This window comes from Thamnophis elegans, chromosome 9 (assembly GCF_009769535.1).
Source record: "Thamnophis elegans isolate rThaEle1 chromosome 9, rThaEle1.pri, whole genome shotgun sequence".
NCBI lineage: Eukaryota > Metazoa > Chordata > Lepidosauria > Squamata > Colubridae > Thamnophis > Thamnophis elegans.
In genome coordinates this window covers 11,911,767-11,929,613 of record NC_045549.1, presented here as the reverse complement: position 1 = coordinate 11,929,613, position 17,847 = coordinate 11,911,767, and the positions used below count along the sequence as shown (strand labels likewise).

The 17,847-nt window shown below is 36.9% G+C and overlaps 1 protein-coding gene across 1 annotated transcript in view; it reads right to left on the bottom strand.

Annotated features, from left to right (window-relative positions):
• The window catches only part of CDS1 (CDP-diacylglycerol synthase 1), a 30,551-nt gene extending 12,773 nt beyond the window's left edge, over positions 1 to 17,778 (bottom strand). Inside the window, exons 1-8 of the mRNA XM_032224222.1 lie at positions 16,573 to 17,778; positions 8,065 to 8,192; positions 7,517 to 7,613; positions 7,091 to 7,188; positions 6,483 to 6,622; positions 4,848 to 4,906; positions 3,720 to 3,802; positions 1,633 to 1,720 (exon numbers count right to left, since the gene is read on the bottom strand). Coding sequence (XP_032080113.1) covers positions 1,633 to 1,720; positions 3,720 to 3,802; positions 4,848 to 4,906; positions 6,483 to 6,622; positions 7,091 to 7,188; positions 7,517 to 7,613; positions 8,065 to 8,192; positions 16,573 to 16,647 — 768 coding nt within the window. The 5' untranslated portion in view covers positions 16,648 to 17,778. The remainder of the gene's footprint in view (positions 1 to 1,632; positions 1,721 to 3,719; positions 3,803 to 4,847; positions 4,907 to 6,482; positions 6,623 to 7,090; positions 7,189 to 7,516; positions 7,614 to 8,064; positions 8,193 to 16,572) is intronic.
• Between the last annotated feature and the right edge of the window lie 69 nt (positions 17,779 to 17,847).

Sequence of the window (17,847 nt, the reverse complement as noted above, 5' to 3'; positions counted from 1 at the left end):
CAACACTATGATTATCCTCCTCAGGAGTGTTTGACCCACCAAGATCACCCCAAAAACAAGGCATGTAATAATCCGGGAGGTCTCAAAGAACCCCAGGAGAACATCTAAGGAATTAAAGACCTCTCTTACATTGGCAAATGTTGGTTCTTAAGGGACCACTATCCGTGAAACACTGATGAACAACAGTGTGCAGGAGGCAAAAAGAAAAGCACTACACTTCCAAAACACCATTGCTGGCCATTACTGTGAATGATCACATGGGTAAGCCAGAAGGCTCTTGGAAGAATGTCCTTTGAACAGATGAGACCAAAACAGAAATGTCTTGAGTGAAAAGCATTATGTTTATCGAAAGGCAAACACTGTATTCCAGTGTAAGAACCTTATGCCATCTGGGGAATATGGTGGTGGCATATTTCGGGCCTGCTTTGCTGCCTCTAGGCTAGGATGGCTTGCCATCATTGTTGGAAATTTTAATTCTGAATTTTATCAGCAAATTTTACAGGAGAATGCCAGGGTATCTTTTCATGAACTGAAGCTTGAGAGAAAGTGGGTCATGCAGTAAGACTATGACCCAAAACACAAAGGCCATACATATAGTTAAAGCAGAAGAAAGTTAATGTTCTGGACTGGCCAAGTCAAAGTCCTAACCTTAATCTCAAGAGATCCGAGTACCTGAAGCAGGCAGTTCACATGAGGAAGCTAACTGAACTGAAACTGTTCTGTAAGGAGGAATGGCTAAGATTTCTCAAAACTGATATGCAGGACTGACCAACAGTTAATGGAAATGTTCAGTTGAAGTTACTGCTGCCCAAGTCGGCACACAATTACTGAAAGCAAAGATAGTTATGGATCATTTTCCTAAGTGATAAAATAGAAGTATAATGTTTTTCATTTGTTTGCTTAATTTATCTAGTTTTAGGACTTATGTGGAGAATAAATCGTTTTAGGTTGTATTTATGTCAAAATTCTGCAAATTCAAAAGGGTACACAAACTGTTAAGCACCACTGTACTGTATGATTTGAGTAATGACATATCTAGGATTTAGTTTTCTAGTAATCATATTTTGGAGGTGGAATGGTGGTATTATCAGTAAGAAATAAGGATGCTTATATTTTTTATAATATACATCTCAACTACAAAAATTAGTATTATTATACACAATCATAATCTCACTGCAACAATTCTATTTCTACTTTCAGACAATGTAATATAAAACAATCAGGCATAGACAATAACTAGGGATAGAATAAATCAAACAATTTAAAATCCAGTAGAATTATAACAATCCGAAGATAGTGTTAGCCAGATAATATGTACTATATATTAGTTAAACTAAGATTATAATCTGTTAGAAATACAAGCACAAACTATGTATTTTATTTTGCACTTTCATTATCAGAAAAACACCCTTTATGTCTCTTTGCAATTCTGACGGATGTCTAAAAAAGCTTTATAAGGGATGCCTCTCAAATCATAAAGTATTTCTCAAAACCAGAGGTGGTTTCTATTAAGGTTGGATGAGGCAATGTCACTCAGATATCAAGCGGTGTGAGAAATTACTGGCAGGGTTTAAATATTTTCTCTGAACTACCTTGTAATCAATGTGCATATTTCAAACTATGTATTTTTACCTTAATTAATGGTGTTCTGCCAAAGAAGAATCCACATATATAAGCAGCAATATCATTGCAAATGACACTTGAGATTGGAACAAGAAACCTGAACAGCAAGTAGGCAAAAAAAGTTAAACGATTTAAATTCAAAAACAGACTGTATTATGACCATAATGCCTTAGTTTGTAATTTATACTTCAACAATACTGGCGTCTACTAAGTCACTAAGAACTGAATGCAGCTCAAGAGTCTGTCATTAGTTTTTTGCCAAAGGGAATCTCAACTTCAGAGCAGCTGCTAATAAAGAAAAAGGAGGCAGGAATGTTGCTCTGGAATAATGGTAACCCAAACCAGTTAAACTACAAGGAGTCCTTGATTTATGACCACAATTGAGCCCAAAATTTATATTGTTAAGTGAGAAATTTGTTAAGTGAGCTTCGTCCCATTTTGTGACTTTTCTTGCCACACTTAGTTAAGTGAATCACTGCAGTTGTCAAGTTAGAAACATGGTTGTTAATTGAATCTGGCTTCCCCATTGACATTGGCTTGTTGGAAGATTGTAAATGTGATCACATGAGGGCAGGACACTGCAACCGTCCTAAATATGAAGCAGTTGTCAAATATCTGAATGTAAATCACATGACCATGGGGATGCTGCAATGGTCCTAAATATGGAAAATGGTCATAAGTTACTTTTTCCAGTGTTGTTGTAACTTCAATTGATCACTAAATGATCTGGATTACCTGTAGACGAGGACTACCTGTAAAGCCACGTGAATTAGGGAGAGTGCTTTTCAATAATACCTGGTTGCTAAGCTACATATATTCATCCATGAGTTCTCAACAAACAGAGATTGTACTGCAAGTATTGTTAAACTGAAAGCAAGCGCTGCTACTATGTTGGTGGGAGGACTTTTTTTAGAAAAGGGTGCAGACCAGCAAAGAATGTATCTTCCTTGTTATGTTATACAGTAAGTTTACACAGTCATGCTCAGTAATGTTATGGTTCAGTTGGCCCCTTGACTTACAGCCGTTTGTTTAGTGACTCTATTTAGAGTAACCATTTAAAGTTACAACAGTGCTGAAAAGAGAGAACTTATGACTGGTCCTTGCACTTATGAGAGTTACAGCATCTTTGTGGTCATGTGATCAAAATTTGGGCATGTATTTATGACAGTTACAGCACCCCTAGTTCATGTGATTGCCATTTACAAGCTTCCCAAATGGCCTCTGACAAGCAAAATCGATGGAAGAAGTTGGGTTCACTTACTGACTGCATGATGATGCACCTAACAACTGAAATGATTCACTTAACAATCATGATCAAAAGGTGGTAAAATTGGACGTGACTCACTTAACAGTCGCCTTGCTTAGTAATGAAATTCTCAATTGTGCCATTTAATTCTTAGCATGAAATCTATACTATTTATCTCTGCACATATTCCCACATATATTATATTCCTCAATCCTAAAGAATCCCATTTGTAGGGGGGGGGGGAGGTGTTATCCTCTTAACAGTATCTCTTTAGCCACCTTTTAGCCACCTTGGAGTTAGTTGGCTTTTGTTGGTAGCTGGCATCCTGCTACTCTCGGTTCAACACTGCTGTCTGTTGCTCTGAAGTGCTGCCAACGCAAAGGCTTTCGTTATCCTTCAATTGGCAAAGTGGCGAAAGGAAAGTTTGTTACTAGCTGTTGGCTGGCTGGCTATAGGCTCTTTGTGTCTTTGGTGGACATGGAATGGCTGCTGGACTCTACTTTTCCTTTCAAGTATTCCCTGGTTATTGGAATTCATGCCCAACTTTGTTTTGAAGACAGATGATACACTTTATCCTGGCACCTGTTCACCTCTCTTTGCTCTCCCACAAGACAAAAATAATCTTCTAACTCAGACCTACACACACCAGCTGAAAGTTTGATTATCATGACCAATTCTTGTCAGTCAGAGGATAAAGGATTTAACTGTGAAACTTTATAGCAATATTCTGATACACATCAGAAAGGTCTCACTTCGAAATCATTTTAAAAAACCATTGAAAAACAGTAACATTCCTTAGAATATAGATATAGATGTATATCCAAATTTGCAAGAATTATTGTTCCCTTACCAGATCATGCCTTCAAACAGATTCTGGATGACAAGATGAGACTGGGTTACAGTTATCAGCAAAGTGACATGAGTCCATGCGAACTGGTAATAGGGTAATAACACAACAATTAGTTACAAAAGCAAAAAGCTTTACAAAACTTATGAGAACAGACATCTATAACAATATTTATATCTTCCAATTGGTAATTAAAAATGCAGAAATTAAGTTAACATGAATGGTATATAAGGAAAATCATAATCATCAGTCTAGATGTATACATAATTTAGAATTTGAACATTAAAATGTTAATGAAATCATGCTATGTAACTGAAAAATTGAGCATAGGTTCTACAAATTATTAATTCTTAAAATGTGATCTCCATAGAACTAGATAAAAAGTCCTTTCTTATTGATAAACTAGCTGATAACTTGGTGTTACCCGGGTATTTATTTATAGGGGGAAAATATCTGGACCAAACATAATCTAATGTTGGATTTTCCCTCTTACGAGAGGGAGCCCCCTTGCGGAGTACTGTGAGTTACTATGGCAACTCCACTGTCCTGTATAGTAGAAGCAATTTTATGGCAATACAGTAGAAGCCACTTGAAGGCATAACAGGCTGTATCTTAACAGAACACACAGCCCAAGGGGTGTTAGGGGTGTCTTATCCCAACACTATTTGTTTGCAGAGAGTAAGTCATCTGTGTACCAGGTTTGGTTGAAATTGCTCGAGGCGTTCCAGAGTTATGCTGGAATACACACACACACACACACACACACACACACACACACACACACATATATATATATACACACATATATATACATATACACACATATAGAGAGAGAGAGATTCAATCAATGTGTTTCCTCCTCGTAATACTTGTATAATGAAGTTAGAATCTCACTATAATCTCTCTAATGCCTGATCAATTAACAAACATAAAAGGTTTAGTTTTGATTTGTATTCTACCAATTTTTGTTAGATTTGACCCAGATCTTATTCACTACTAAGTCAAATTAACATGATGTAAATAATTTTGAGCTGTGTCCATGAGTCTTTAGAATTTACTTTATGAACATTTCTATTCCAAAACCAAAATACATTTAAACAGCAACTGAGATACCCAAAGATTGATACATACCATATAAAACTGTAAGCGATAATGTCTCTTCACCAAACTCAATACAAACATACAAAACCCTGTACAAATAAAGAAGACAGATGTATGTTTTACAATTTTTTTATAGCAATTGTTAGACTTATATACCGCTTCATAGGGCTTTCAGCCCTCTCTAAGCGGTTTACAGAGTCAGCATATTGCCCCCAACAACAATCTGGGTCCTCATTTTACCCACCTCGGAAGGATGGAAGGCTGAGTCAACCTTGAGCCTGGTGGGATTTGAACAGCTGAACAGCTGAACTGCAGTCAGCCTGAAGTAGCCTGCAGTGCTGCATTTAACCACTGCACCACCTTGGCTCAATTGTTATCATTATGCTAAATAATTAAGCTTACAGCAAAAGACTGCTGATTATTAGCTCATTTGTATTTATAAGAGTCCCACTGCAATCTACAAATATTTTGAATAAATACATTCAATTCTATATTATTTCCATCATGACACACAGGACATATGTACTTGTGTCATTTCTATCATGATATATACTTGCCACCATCCAAGTTATTTTCCCCTTCAGATATTCACTTTACAATTAATTAATGAATTTCTGTAAACCACCTTTTGAAACTATAATTTTGGCTGTTATTAAAAATGCATATTCTAGGTAGCATGTATTCTTCCTTATCTGTTAATAAAGTTTGCAAATTAACATACGCCTTGATGATCTGTACTCCATGCAAGTTTGAAAAGCACATTAAAGGACAGCTTCTATCATATATAATCTACTACCCAAAATGCCCTAGAATCTCTGCAGCACTAATACACATTACAATTACAAGGCAAGAATGCAATTTTTGAGAACATGCAACATAACTCTGCCTGTTATGTGATCCAGAGAATTTCTTCTTCCTTGAAAATGTTAACGCTCTTGCTACCTAAACACAGCTTGAAATTAAACGGAGAGTAAACTGACAACAGTTTTCCTGACATATTCCTCTAGGAGTTTTATTCTTCAAAAACCATATAAAATATATAACAAAGAAAAACTATTACTTCTATTATTATTACAATGCTATTGCTAAATACATGCTCTCGGGATTATACAAAGATTGCCATGTCTTTTCTGATCCATACTCCAATATCAGAACTAATCTACAGTTTCATTAAGAACAGAAGACAGAAAGAGTATCAAAATGATTTGATACGTCTACAATATTCATTGCAACTCTTGGATATGTATTTTATATTCCTTTCTTTTTAACCTTCAAAGGCTATATGGAGCTATGCAAAGTATTCAAAGTGTGTTTCACAAAGCATGTTGGTGCAAACAAAGAGAATCTCCTTAAAGACTGAGACATTCTCCAGAAACCCTTGTGAAAGCAGTTGCAAAAGCGCTTTCGAATTTTCTGCCAGCAAAACATTTTATGTGCACATACATGCAGAAATGTCTTCGGAAAACCTCCAGTGCCACTGCCATTGCTTATGTCAACTCACTTTGTAACACGTTGCTACGAATGTTCTCCATTCTCCTAATAAATTCATTAAGGCCATATAAAAGGATAACATTTCATATTTTGAAGAATACCAGAGGTAGAAGGTTCAACAAGTTACATTAAAGCACGTGAAATACACTGATTACTGACAAGATTTATTCTTACCTGCCAGATAAAGTGTAAAAGATATAAATCGGTGGTAGCGAATTAGGAATTGAAGTTGTTCTCGTCTCTGAACAAAAGTAGCAAAGTAATCTGCTACTGTCTCACCATAAAAGAAATAGTTCACGCATAACAAGAAGTACCTACAAAATACATTATAGATCAAGATATGAGCTACAAAGTTTATTATATTTTATTTTACTTTCTTAGTATTACATATAATTTAAAAGGATAGAATCAAAACGTTCACTCAGTTTAATCCAAAAGAATACCAATATTCTGATACTTTAAAATAAATCATAGAATTGATGGAGGGTTGTCTAAAATAGACATATTTTGCCATAAGAAGAATACAATTATTTAAATTAGTGTTATTTGATAAATATTTATAATTTGGACCTTATTAATTCAATTAAGTTAAGTTGATCCCACTGTTGTGGGGGTCTCAAGAGTTCAGTTTAAATGCATTCAGAATGGAAGCAACATACAAAGCCAGCGGCTGGAATCAGAATCATAAATCCTAGGTTGATATTTTTCTTAGGAAGCAACCATGATAAAAAAGAAATTTGGAAATCAGAGCTAAAATTTTTAAAAATCCAGTTGTTACCTACCAGCTTAATGTTCTAAACCACGGTAGGTCGTAAGATCGATATACTCTATAACCTATAGTGATGATTTCATGAAAGCACTTGACTTGAATGCTTAAGACCTGAAATAATGGAAAGGGGTTACAGAACACCAGATTTTCTAGAGGCATGAGCAATTATAAAATATTCGTATGCTGTCATTTCTAGAATTTGTACAATCAATTTGTCTTAACTAAATGAAATTGAATTGTCATTCTGCTGATATAACTAGAGAAGCATATCATTCTAATAAAACCATAGGAATTCTGAAAATTGCCCATTTATTGTAACATTGCAAGGCATCTCTGTGTGCATGAACATCTTCATTCATTGTTGTTACAATTAATCCTTGGATTGTGACGTTTATAGTTCCACCTAGAAGTAAATGAAATGTTGAGATATAAAACTTACAAGCAGCATCAGCATAAATGATCCCATGTATATAATGAGGGAGAAACCTGAAATCATTGCTAAAGTTAAAATTCCACGAATCCACCAGTTCTTCCATCTGAAAAAAAAAAAAAAACAAATATACAAGTTAGTTTTACAAGCTCTTATAATCAGAGAAAATGTTTAGCTAATCAGTAACATTACAAACAATGAAAGTTTTGAATACAGGGATTTCTTAAAAATAAATTCGACTTTCACATGAGCTGACAACATATCAGAAATAGGTCTACTTGTACTCAATGATTTTCGTTCTAAGGAAATGACTGCAGGATTCAAGCGCTTGTTCTGTTAGTAAGATACATATGTGAAGTATACAATAAAACTACGATGTATTAGAAATGTTTAACTGACTCAATATTTGTACATAAACGAGTGATCTGAACTGTGTTAACGTGCCCACTTCCATTCAAATGGTTGCTGAAGACCCTTCTAAACAGTTCTTTGCATATAGCCTGTGACAAATATTAATTTTAAGTTAATATCACACCAGCTACATTTATCCCTCATACCTGGAAGATAAGCCAGAAAGAGCCCTTTTAAAAATTTCTGGAGTGCTGTCTGTTGCCGGGACAACTTCAGGAACTTCTGAATCATTTCTGACGTCCTGTTCTCCAAATTTTTCATCTTCATCTATATCCTAAAACATAAAGTGCAGGATAAAAACATAATATTTAGCAATTTAAGCACAAAAACATACCAGAATTTTACTTAAAATAACCAAATAAAACTGCAAGTATACACTAACATAGCTGCTTCACTCAAAAAAACCCAGAAAGTATGCAGTTAGATCTCCAAACTATTTAAACTAAGATATATAATGCTGGGTTTTTTTTTTAAATCATTTGGAGGCTGACTATAGCAGTTTCACTATAAAATCCTAACTGGTCACATGATTAGGCTTTCTGGAACCTGGGATTTTGTATATACAGTCCATCCTTGACTCCATTAACATATAGTTGAGATTTACTGTTGGAATCAGTAAGATAACACATTTGAGGCAGTAATAGCCCATGCTATTTTAATACTGTAAAAATAAAAATAAAATGAATATGAATATCTTGTTGGACAACTTTAAAATATTCTCAAGGCATGTTTTAAGGCTTCACACATCTGTTCTTATTTCCAAATGCATAAATGCTTCTTTCAATAAAGCAAGTAAAAGAATTTCTTAAAAGTAAATTTTAGGTTGCAACTGTAGCATGTCCAAATGTTCTAACAACAACCATTTCTCTTTTATTTATTTATTCATTCAGTGATTTTTGTAAGATGTATCATTCCCAATGGATTGTGGGCAATGAAAAACATAACGGCAATATAATTAAAACAAAATTTTCAAATTTAAAATTATGATACATTTCAAAACTGAATATACATCTCAGGTACAGCTTCAATCAACAAAAAAAACTATGAAAATAAATTGGCATGTTTATTAAATCAACTTTATTAATTTCTTCAAAATAGCTTGAGCTATGTTTGCATGCAAAGAATAAGTCATATGGTTTATCAATAAACTAATAATGGTTTTTTAAGTACTGAGATTGTTACCCTGAAGTTCCAGAAGATTTCCTTAAGTCAAAGGAAAATAAAGATAATATTTCATTATTCTGTTGTACTTATGCAAAATGCATAATTCTGAACTGAATTATATGTGTCCTTTTGAGATCTATATACTTCATAAGCCATGGGTTCTAATTGCACAGAGGCTTTCTTAACAAAGTATTATAAAAACTCCACTAAGAAAAATGCATTATCATTTGTTGCACTTTAGTGTTTGCTATGTAAAAACCACATACGGTACATAGCAATATTTACATAATTCCACTCTTATAATGTCTAGTCAATCCAGAATCTGTTGGGTCAACATTTTAGAGATATTTCCTTGCCTAAATATAAAACCAGAGTGATCATGGGCAAGTAAAGAGCAGTGGGAACAGGAACAACTTCCAACTTCCTGCCAACTTCCCCATTGACTTTCCTTGTAGGAAGCTGGCAGGGATTGTTGGAAATGAATATCACCTGACTGTGACTGATTGTGGCGGCGCAAAGCACAGAAGCAGTCACAACTTTGCCAAATTTCAATTTCACAGAAGTCATGAGTCCCAGATTTTTGACAAATTCTCTAAATTAGCCCACTTGAGCTATGTTGATTCAGAAATAGTTGGCTTATGATGCACTGTTTCTAACTGATTACAAAATATCAAACAGACATCAAACAGAATTTTATAGGTATATAGATGTACTGATTAAAGTTTACATCTCAAATCATACTCTCCCAATGCTCCTTCTCAGAACAAATGTCTTTCTAAAAAGCCTTACAGTAACATTCTGTGGTAAGGAATTATACCATCTCTTAGCAACAAATAATCTCAACTTTTACAAATCAGGAATTGCTTCCAAGTGGGTCACATAAAAGCATGTGTAATAAATAAATAAAGTTATTTCTGGATGCCAATAGTCCAAATGGTGTATCTTCATGCTAAAATGTTTGAATCGGCATACTTCAAATCCCCTAACTTAAAGAATGAGTACAAAATCTGGAAGTCATTACTTCTGTGTAATTGAAATTTCAAGGATCTTCACATCACTTGTTTTTGCAAAGCTGTGACTCTGTAGCATTGCCATAAGCACATGATCATCACTTCTGACACTCCCTGCCAGCTTTCTACAAGCAAAATCAATGGAGAAGCTGGCAGGAATTCAACATTCAGAAGTTGATCCTGCTCCCACTAGGGTTTTTTTTTTTGCCCACCCATAGTTATTCTGTTTATCGGTGAGGTAAAGAAATATCTCTAAAAGGACGACCTAACAGGTGGTTGTCTAGTAATTCAGTAATGTAATTAGTACTATTAATAGCAATTCAAAAATAGTTAAGAGCACAGAATAAATGGAGATGAGAAAATTTAAATGTTGTCCTACAGCTGCATAGCACTCAAGGAACAATCATTAGATATGTATCACTGAAAAAAATGTTTGATTAGATGCACTAATGGTTTCCTTGCATTAAATAAACAGATTAAAATGAACCCTTCAGCATCACTTTCCAGCAAAAGGGGTATTGTTGTGAGCATCTTGAAGGACACATATTTAGGTAACCACAGAAGTCGGTAAAGGAGGATCCTGTGCATCCTTTCATTTTTGCTAATTGACATTATGGGAGTAACTCATTTTCTTGATTAGTTGGAGTACCACTTGCAATAATAGTATTAAACTATAATAACAGAAAACCATGGAATCCTAATATGTGATACCCATAACTGAATGCAACTAATAAGTCGTTGTTTTAAAGTTGCCTAAGATAATATAAACATAAAAGAAATTTTGGGCTCAATTGTGATCATAAGTCGAGGACTACCTGGGGTGAGTTAGTGTCATCCCCTTACCCTTCAGATGGCAATATACTATGCCTATATGCTTTCTCCACTGTCAATCCCTAATCTCTCTCAAATCTCCCTGCTCCCTTGCATCTTAATAGTATTATCTTGATTATGCATCTGCAGCATTAACAAAGCCTTTAATCTACCTTTCTGACTTTGCTGTCCTTCCTTCTTTTGAACATTCCCAGACAGAGGAAAATATCTACCAATCACAACATTAATGGAGTGGGGTGGAATTTGGCATCTGAAGTTTGATATCTCTGAGCTCCTTTCTCTCAACTAATAAAAGTTAAGCACATTATAACTTATTAAATGAAATAATAAATGTACAAGAATGATAAATGTAAAGAAGAAGAACAATTATGTGAATGTATACTTAAAATGGTGTGTAAGATGGGAAAAAATTATTTGGAAAAAAAAGTTAAGCACTGAGAAGGTGGCTGGGATTATCAAGGAAACTAAATAACATAAACACAATCATAATGCTATCTATATGCAAGGGACAAAAGACTTCTAGTTCCAGGATCAAGCAGGACTATTTTATTATCATTTCAATATAGTACAATTTTAACAATGTCCAAAGCCTGTACACCCTCTGAAACCACACCTGAGTGCAAAACAAGGCAGGAGAGGATGGTTATATTCTTATGCATAAGTTTGCATTATAGACCAATGGCCTGACTAAACAAAAGTGGTTTTACAGAAGTAAAAAAAAACTTTCACCTCTCCTTTTTTTTTCTATCTGCTCTATACTGAAAATACAAAGAATGGCAAAAAAGTAGTTAACAGAGGACAAAAAGAAATGAGAACATAACCAAATCAGGCCCAAATTACCAAGATTTATCCAACAGACCGCAGTTGTGAGAGTCACTTGAATTTGTCACCAACTAAATGGATTGAAAAGTGAATCAGATGTATAGTTTGCAAATGTCACTGGTCACTGTCAGTGTAAGGAGGAAAACATTACTTTAGTATAAGTTTAAGCCTGTTTGACTCTTGGGTTCAGGAAGAGCTAAAGGAAAATTACAAAAAAGACATTGCCAAGGTACCACAGTTAGTTGCAAGTATGGAAAGTCCTTACATATATAATCTCAAAAGGAAGTATCCTAACATCTCAAATATCTTCATTCTGCAAATCAGCACCACAATTCAAACTAAAAGGTCATTCATAAAGGTTGGGGGAATATACAAGGCAACCTTTAAGAGGTGTCATGACAGGAAGAAGAAATGTAAAGGCCTCTATAGGTCTTACCTAATTCACAGTAGATGGACAAATTAAATAAAATATATCTTATTTATCTAGACCAGGGTGTTTTATGAAAGTTAATTGATGGAACAGATTTTAAAATAAACATAGCAAAACTCTGGATTCATCAATATAATCCTTCCTATAGTTTTACATGCTTTGTAATATAATATAATGCAATTGTAAAGATCATGCATTCCGAAAGTTTTCAATCAGTATGACCTGCTCTAATATATGCCTGTGAAATAGGGACACTCGCAATCGATACAAAAGCTAAAGGGTGGTGCAAAGAGCCATGGAAAGATACATGCTCGGCATTACAAGACAAGATAGAAAGACCTGCGCATGGATTAGAAAACAAACAAAAATATACAATATCATCAAGAGAGTAAAAGAATTGAAGTAGAAATGGGCTGATCGCATAGCAAGAAGAACCGATGGCAGGTGGACTAAGGCAGTCATAGAATGGATCCCACTTGATAAACATGTCCACAAAAGAGACCTAAAACAAGAGGGATCAATGACACTAGCAATAGCTGAAGAATAGTTGAACTAAGGGAAATCTGATTTCTCATCCATTTAAAAAATAAGTCTGTACAATAAAACTTAACACATCAGGAAGAATAGAAGACTAGCACTTCAGAGTTAGAATTCTGTAAAGGCAGCCATTTAAAATATATCTAATATAAATAACCTATGCCTAGACAATAGACCACTAAAGCAGTATGTAATAAAAAGATTCCAAACAATTTATGTTGGAATTAATTATGGGACAATAGTGGTAGCATGGCAACAAAGCTATCCACTCTCTAGTGATAATGTATAAAATAATACTAGTGTCATTTCAATGGGTATAGAGGTTACATAGCTCTTAGGAATCCAAACTGTTTGCATTTTACTTGCAACCAAAGGTGAAACAATTCAAAGGCTTAACTATGTTCAGTTGCTTAGTTAAGTTAGTTGATAAGAAACAGTACTGCATAAGGAGTCTACATATTACCTTAAAATAGTATATTTATAGATTCTAGTTCATATTAAAAGTAGCATAGGATCTCTATTTTATATGATGCTAGGGCTATTTTTCTTTTTAAGCAACAGAACTGTATATAATTGTGAAAGTGTATGATGCTCTTTTATAAAAACATGTCTATTCAAATATCACTACGTAACAAATTTCAATTTAGCTTTTGTTCCTGGGTACAAAGAGTTTTTTCCTGATTCCTTATGCCTAAAATAAATAGAAAATAGCTACTGTTCAACAAAAACTTTGCTTCTGTGGTCAGAACAATATTTTGAAATTTATCTGTTTTTGTGAACATTCTCAATTCACATTCAATGCCGAGTAGACTTCCAGAATATTCTGGAACGATGAGAATTGTCGAAAGGTTTCTAAAAGTGACCAGATTTTTCTAGAACTTCCTGGAATCTTTTACCTTTCCTAGAACTTTCTGGAATCTTTTAACTTTAAAGCACTTTCTGGGACTATCCAGTAGTATCCATAGAAATATAAAGTAAAGGTACTTTAAAGCAACATTTTAGTTTGTCTAATTGCTGAGTAAGAGAACAGTAAATAGCAATATTTGATTTAGATGGCATCAAGAAGTTGTTTGCACCCAGCAGATGCAATTTGCTACATGTGTGGATAATTTATCAAGACAAGAATGATAAAGTACTCTGTAAAGGTGTCTATTAAGATGTGTAAGGCCTACAGATCATACTCTGGAATGCTTGTCAGGGATCAAGACTAGCCCTGGGCACCTCATTTCACATGTAAAAAACTAAACACTTGAAGATAATGTGAACAATTGCTCCTCACTAGATGGAATTTAGTGAATTATTGGAGTTTAGGAGTTGCAAGTAAACATGTTCATTCTTTTAGGAAAATGGACTACAATACATATTTTATGCCCTATAACAATATCTTGCACAAAATTAGATGTGTGAAATATCTTTTTTAAATTTATATAATTCTATGTTTGCAGGCTGATACAGGGGAGAAAAGAGCGGCATGAAGTTTGCTATTCCAAGAAGTTGGTGGAAACCAACTGACGTTCAAGTAACTGCTAATTCTGCATAGTGGATCCTTCCAAACATCGAACTGGCAAGAGCATGCCTCCTATCATGTATGCAGACATTCCTTCATCCATCACCCCAGTACCGCACTTCCCTGAGCCTCCCATTCCCACCCCTCAGGAGAGGGATCAGCCATCTTCAGTAGTGAGACGCAAGTCAGATAGCAAAGATGTTGCAAATGCAGATTACAATTTCACAGGTGCAACTGAGGAAAGAAAGCCGTACTTCCCCAACTCAATGATCTGATCAGATACCTTGTTCTTACCAAGTCCCATGTTGAGTTTCTGACATCTAGGCTCAAAGAATGGAACTTGTTGGATGAAAGTGTGCAAGACACAGATGAGAGTTGTTTTTCCAACTTCTTCAGTTGGCAAGTTGGTCTGTGTTTCTGCAACAATGTGGCTGGTCTATTTGAGGCTATAGGAATCACCTGCAACCTAAGTAAATGCCGCCATATTCATTCAGGAGCCTCAAAGCCTTGTTGCTTCGTAATGGAGAAAAGTACCCATCTCTCCCTATGTGCATCTCACTTTGTGCATCTCAAGGAGAACTACACCAGTGTCAAGATGTTGCTGAATGCCTTGAAGTATGATGATTATGGCTTGAATATCATTGGAAACTTCAAAATGGTGTCGTTCCTGATGGGCCTCCAAGGCAGTTTCATGAAGTTTTCTTGTTTCTTTGCCTCTGGGAAGCTGGGACACTAAAGCACACTATCACAAAAGGGACTGGCCACAGCAGACCAAGTTCTTTGTAGGAAAACAACATAACAACAATGCTGCTGGTAGAACCTCAGAAGATGCTGATGCCACAACTGCACAGTTAGGCCTCATCAAACAATTTGTCACTGCTCTAGACAAGGAGTCAGCAGCTTTCAACTACCGCCAAGATCTCTTTCCATAGCTGTCAGAGCCACAGGTTAAAACAGGTATCTTCATTGGACCACAGATAAAGAAGATCATAGAGTGTGATGAATTCACCAAGAAGCTGAACCAAAAGTAGCTTGGAATTATTTCGTTGAAGTGGTTTATGGCTTTCTGGGTAATCACAAGGCTGAAAACTATGAGTAGGTGGTTCAGACTCCCATAAAGAATTATGCCAAAATGGGATACAGAATATCTTTCAAGATTCATATCCTTGATGCTTATCTTGACAAATTCAAGGAGAACATGGGTGCTTACTCAGAGGAGTAAGGCGAATGCTTTCATCAAGATGTACTGGATTTTGATTCCTCATTACCAAGGACAGTATAATGGAAGGATGAGAGGACTATGCTTGGAGGCCTCTTTGAGAAAGTGATTTGCAGAATAATCGCAAATCTAGAAAATCTACTCATTTCTAAACCCTTGTGAGTGGTTTCGACTGTCTTTGTGTTTTCACCATCCAAGTATATATTGTTCTTCTCTAACTGCTTAAAAAGATAAAAAATTACCTGATTTGTACATATGAAACTTTTTGGCTGTGGTCACAAAATGAAAGTTTGTGATGAATGTAGCTGTTTTTGCATAGGCTTTAAAAATAAGCTGTTTAAATATAACACTTAGAAGCCAGGAACAAAAATTGTGTTACATGGTGATTATAATCCATCCTCTCACATAGTCACAAAATTCAATGCAAAAAGGTTCTCAGGTGTTTGGAAATCACCTTAAGGCTCTTAAAATGCTGTTTCCAGTCATGTTAGACTTTGAACTGAGTTCTGAATATGTGCATACTTATAAAGGGCGTAAAATGCAGTATCTATGTTTTACTTCTTTCGGTTATACAAAGTCCATAAATTAATACGCTGTTTACATCCTATAAGTCAGCAAATACCTTGAAAACGGGGGAGGAGTGATATATGAGCGGCCTCCTACATAGCGCGCAGACTGCAGGTAGAGAGGAAATGGCCTCTTACCGCAGAAGTGAGAAAAGCAGAACAGCCACATTTTTAAGCTTACCCAGTTCCCATTTTATAGTAGAGCGATAACAAAGGAAATGAAAAATAGCGACTCTGATATGAACCTACATTCACTTCCGTAAAATTCGTCACATGCAGAAGGTCGGAAGCAGGGGGGGGGGGGGACTTCCTAAGAGGGAAGACATGGAAACAAACACCACCCCTAAATACATTACTGAAGCATATTTTGAAAAGTGACGCTGTAATTGACAGAAAGAGGGGATGGTGAAGAGAATGCACCGTTCCCTCCTCTTTCCAAAATGAAGGGGACGCCACATTACATGTCAAGGAGGAAAAGCTATGAAGCCGGATGAGAAATGGAGAACTCCCACATTCTCTCCGGCTGCATACCTGGAGACAGGTAGAAAAGAGGCTCATGCAGACTTACCTTGTCCCCCATGCTTTCTCTTTCATGATCTCCACCACCTCCTCGCCTCCTAAGCTCTGACATCTCGGAAGACATTAAAAGCAGCAGCAGCAGCCAGGGAACAAGGAAACAATCTGGAAGATGTGCAGGGTGTCAACCCCCCTTCTTAAGCGCGATGTCAGATTTTTATTCCAAAGGTTAGGCCTCTAGTATATTTTTATATCCCGGATGCCATATAGGATAGAATTTCCTCCCTATGGAAGAGAGCACCTGAAATCACTTCTCTGCTGCAAAAGAAGTCTCTCTCTCTCTCTTTTTGCAGACTAAGCCTGAAGAGGCAGCATTTTGGAAGGCGTCCTGAAGGTCTGTCTCCTCTCCGTTTTTCACGTCCAAGTAGGAGGGGGGTCCCTCAAATCGGAGGAGGGAAAAAAAACCCTTTTCATTCAATGTTTCTCCCCCAAAGAATCCCTTTTGTTTTTGCCTTCACGGGAAATAGGGAAGGTTGGCTGCTTCGCACAGGGAAGGCTCAGAATTTTCTTCTTCCAAAAAAACACGAATCCATGTAACCTTCCCTTCCCATTCAAAAAGCCTTCCTTTCACACAGTTTTTTCTTAATGGCTCAGGGAGGAAGTCCACCCCAGTCCCGGCTGAAAAGAATATCGAAACCAATCCAATCTTCCAAATCCACCCCCCCCCCTCAAAATTAGGATGGGAAAACGAAGGGGGATTTTTTTCCACTTCGGGAGAAGTTTGAGGGGGTCTCCGAGAAACTTGACCCTCTTGAGCAGCTCCTCTGGGCAGGCGGGACTCCTTCTCACAACCACACACACACAACCCCCCCCCCAAGGTAAAGTTCCTCTACCTTCTCCCCCACCCCGCTTCATAAAACCCCACAGCTACGAAATGCGAGCGTGGGGGGCCCCAGCACCTCCTCCCCATGCTTTCTTTCCACAAGAGGCGCCCCTCAAAAAGGGGCCTCTCAAAAGGCGGGACAGGCAAAGCCCTCCGCTTGCCCCCGATTTGGAAGTTGGGGAGGGGGAGGCCTCCAGCGACGACCCTTCCCCGGTGAGACCTTTCACTCCTCCCTCCCCTGCGGGGGGGTGGGGGAAAGAGTGGGGGGGGGGAAGCCGGAGCGACCGCGAGCGCGAAAAGACGGTTGACTGCGCGCGCACAACCCCGCGCGCGCGCCTGCCTGCCTGCCTCTGCTAAGCAACCTCCCGCTTCTGGCGTTCGGCCATTCGGCCCGTCGCGCGGCAGCCGGGCCACGCCCCCTCGTATGAGGCGCTGGCCCCGCCC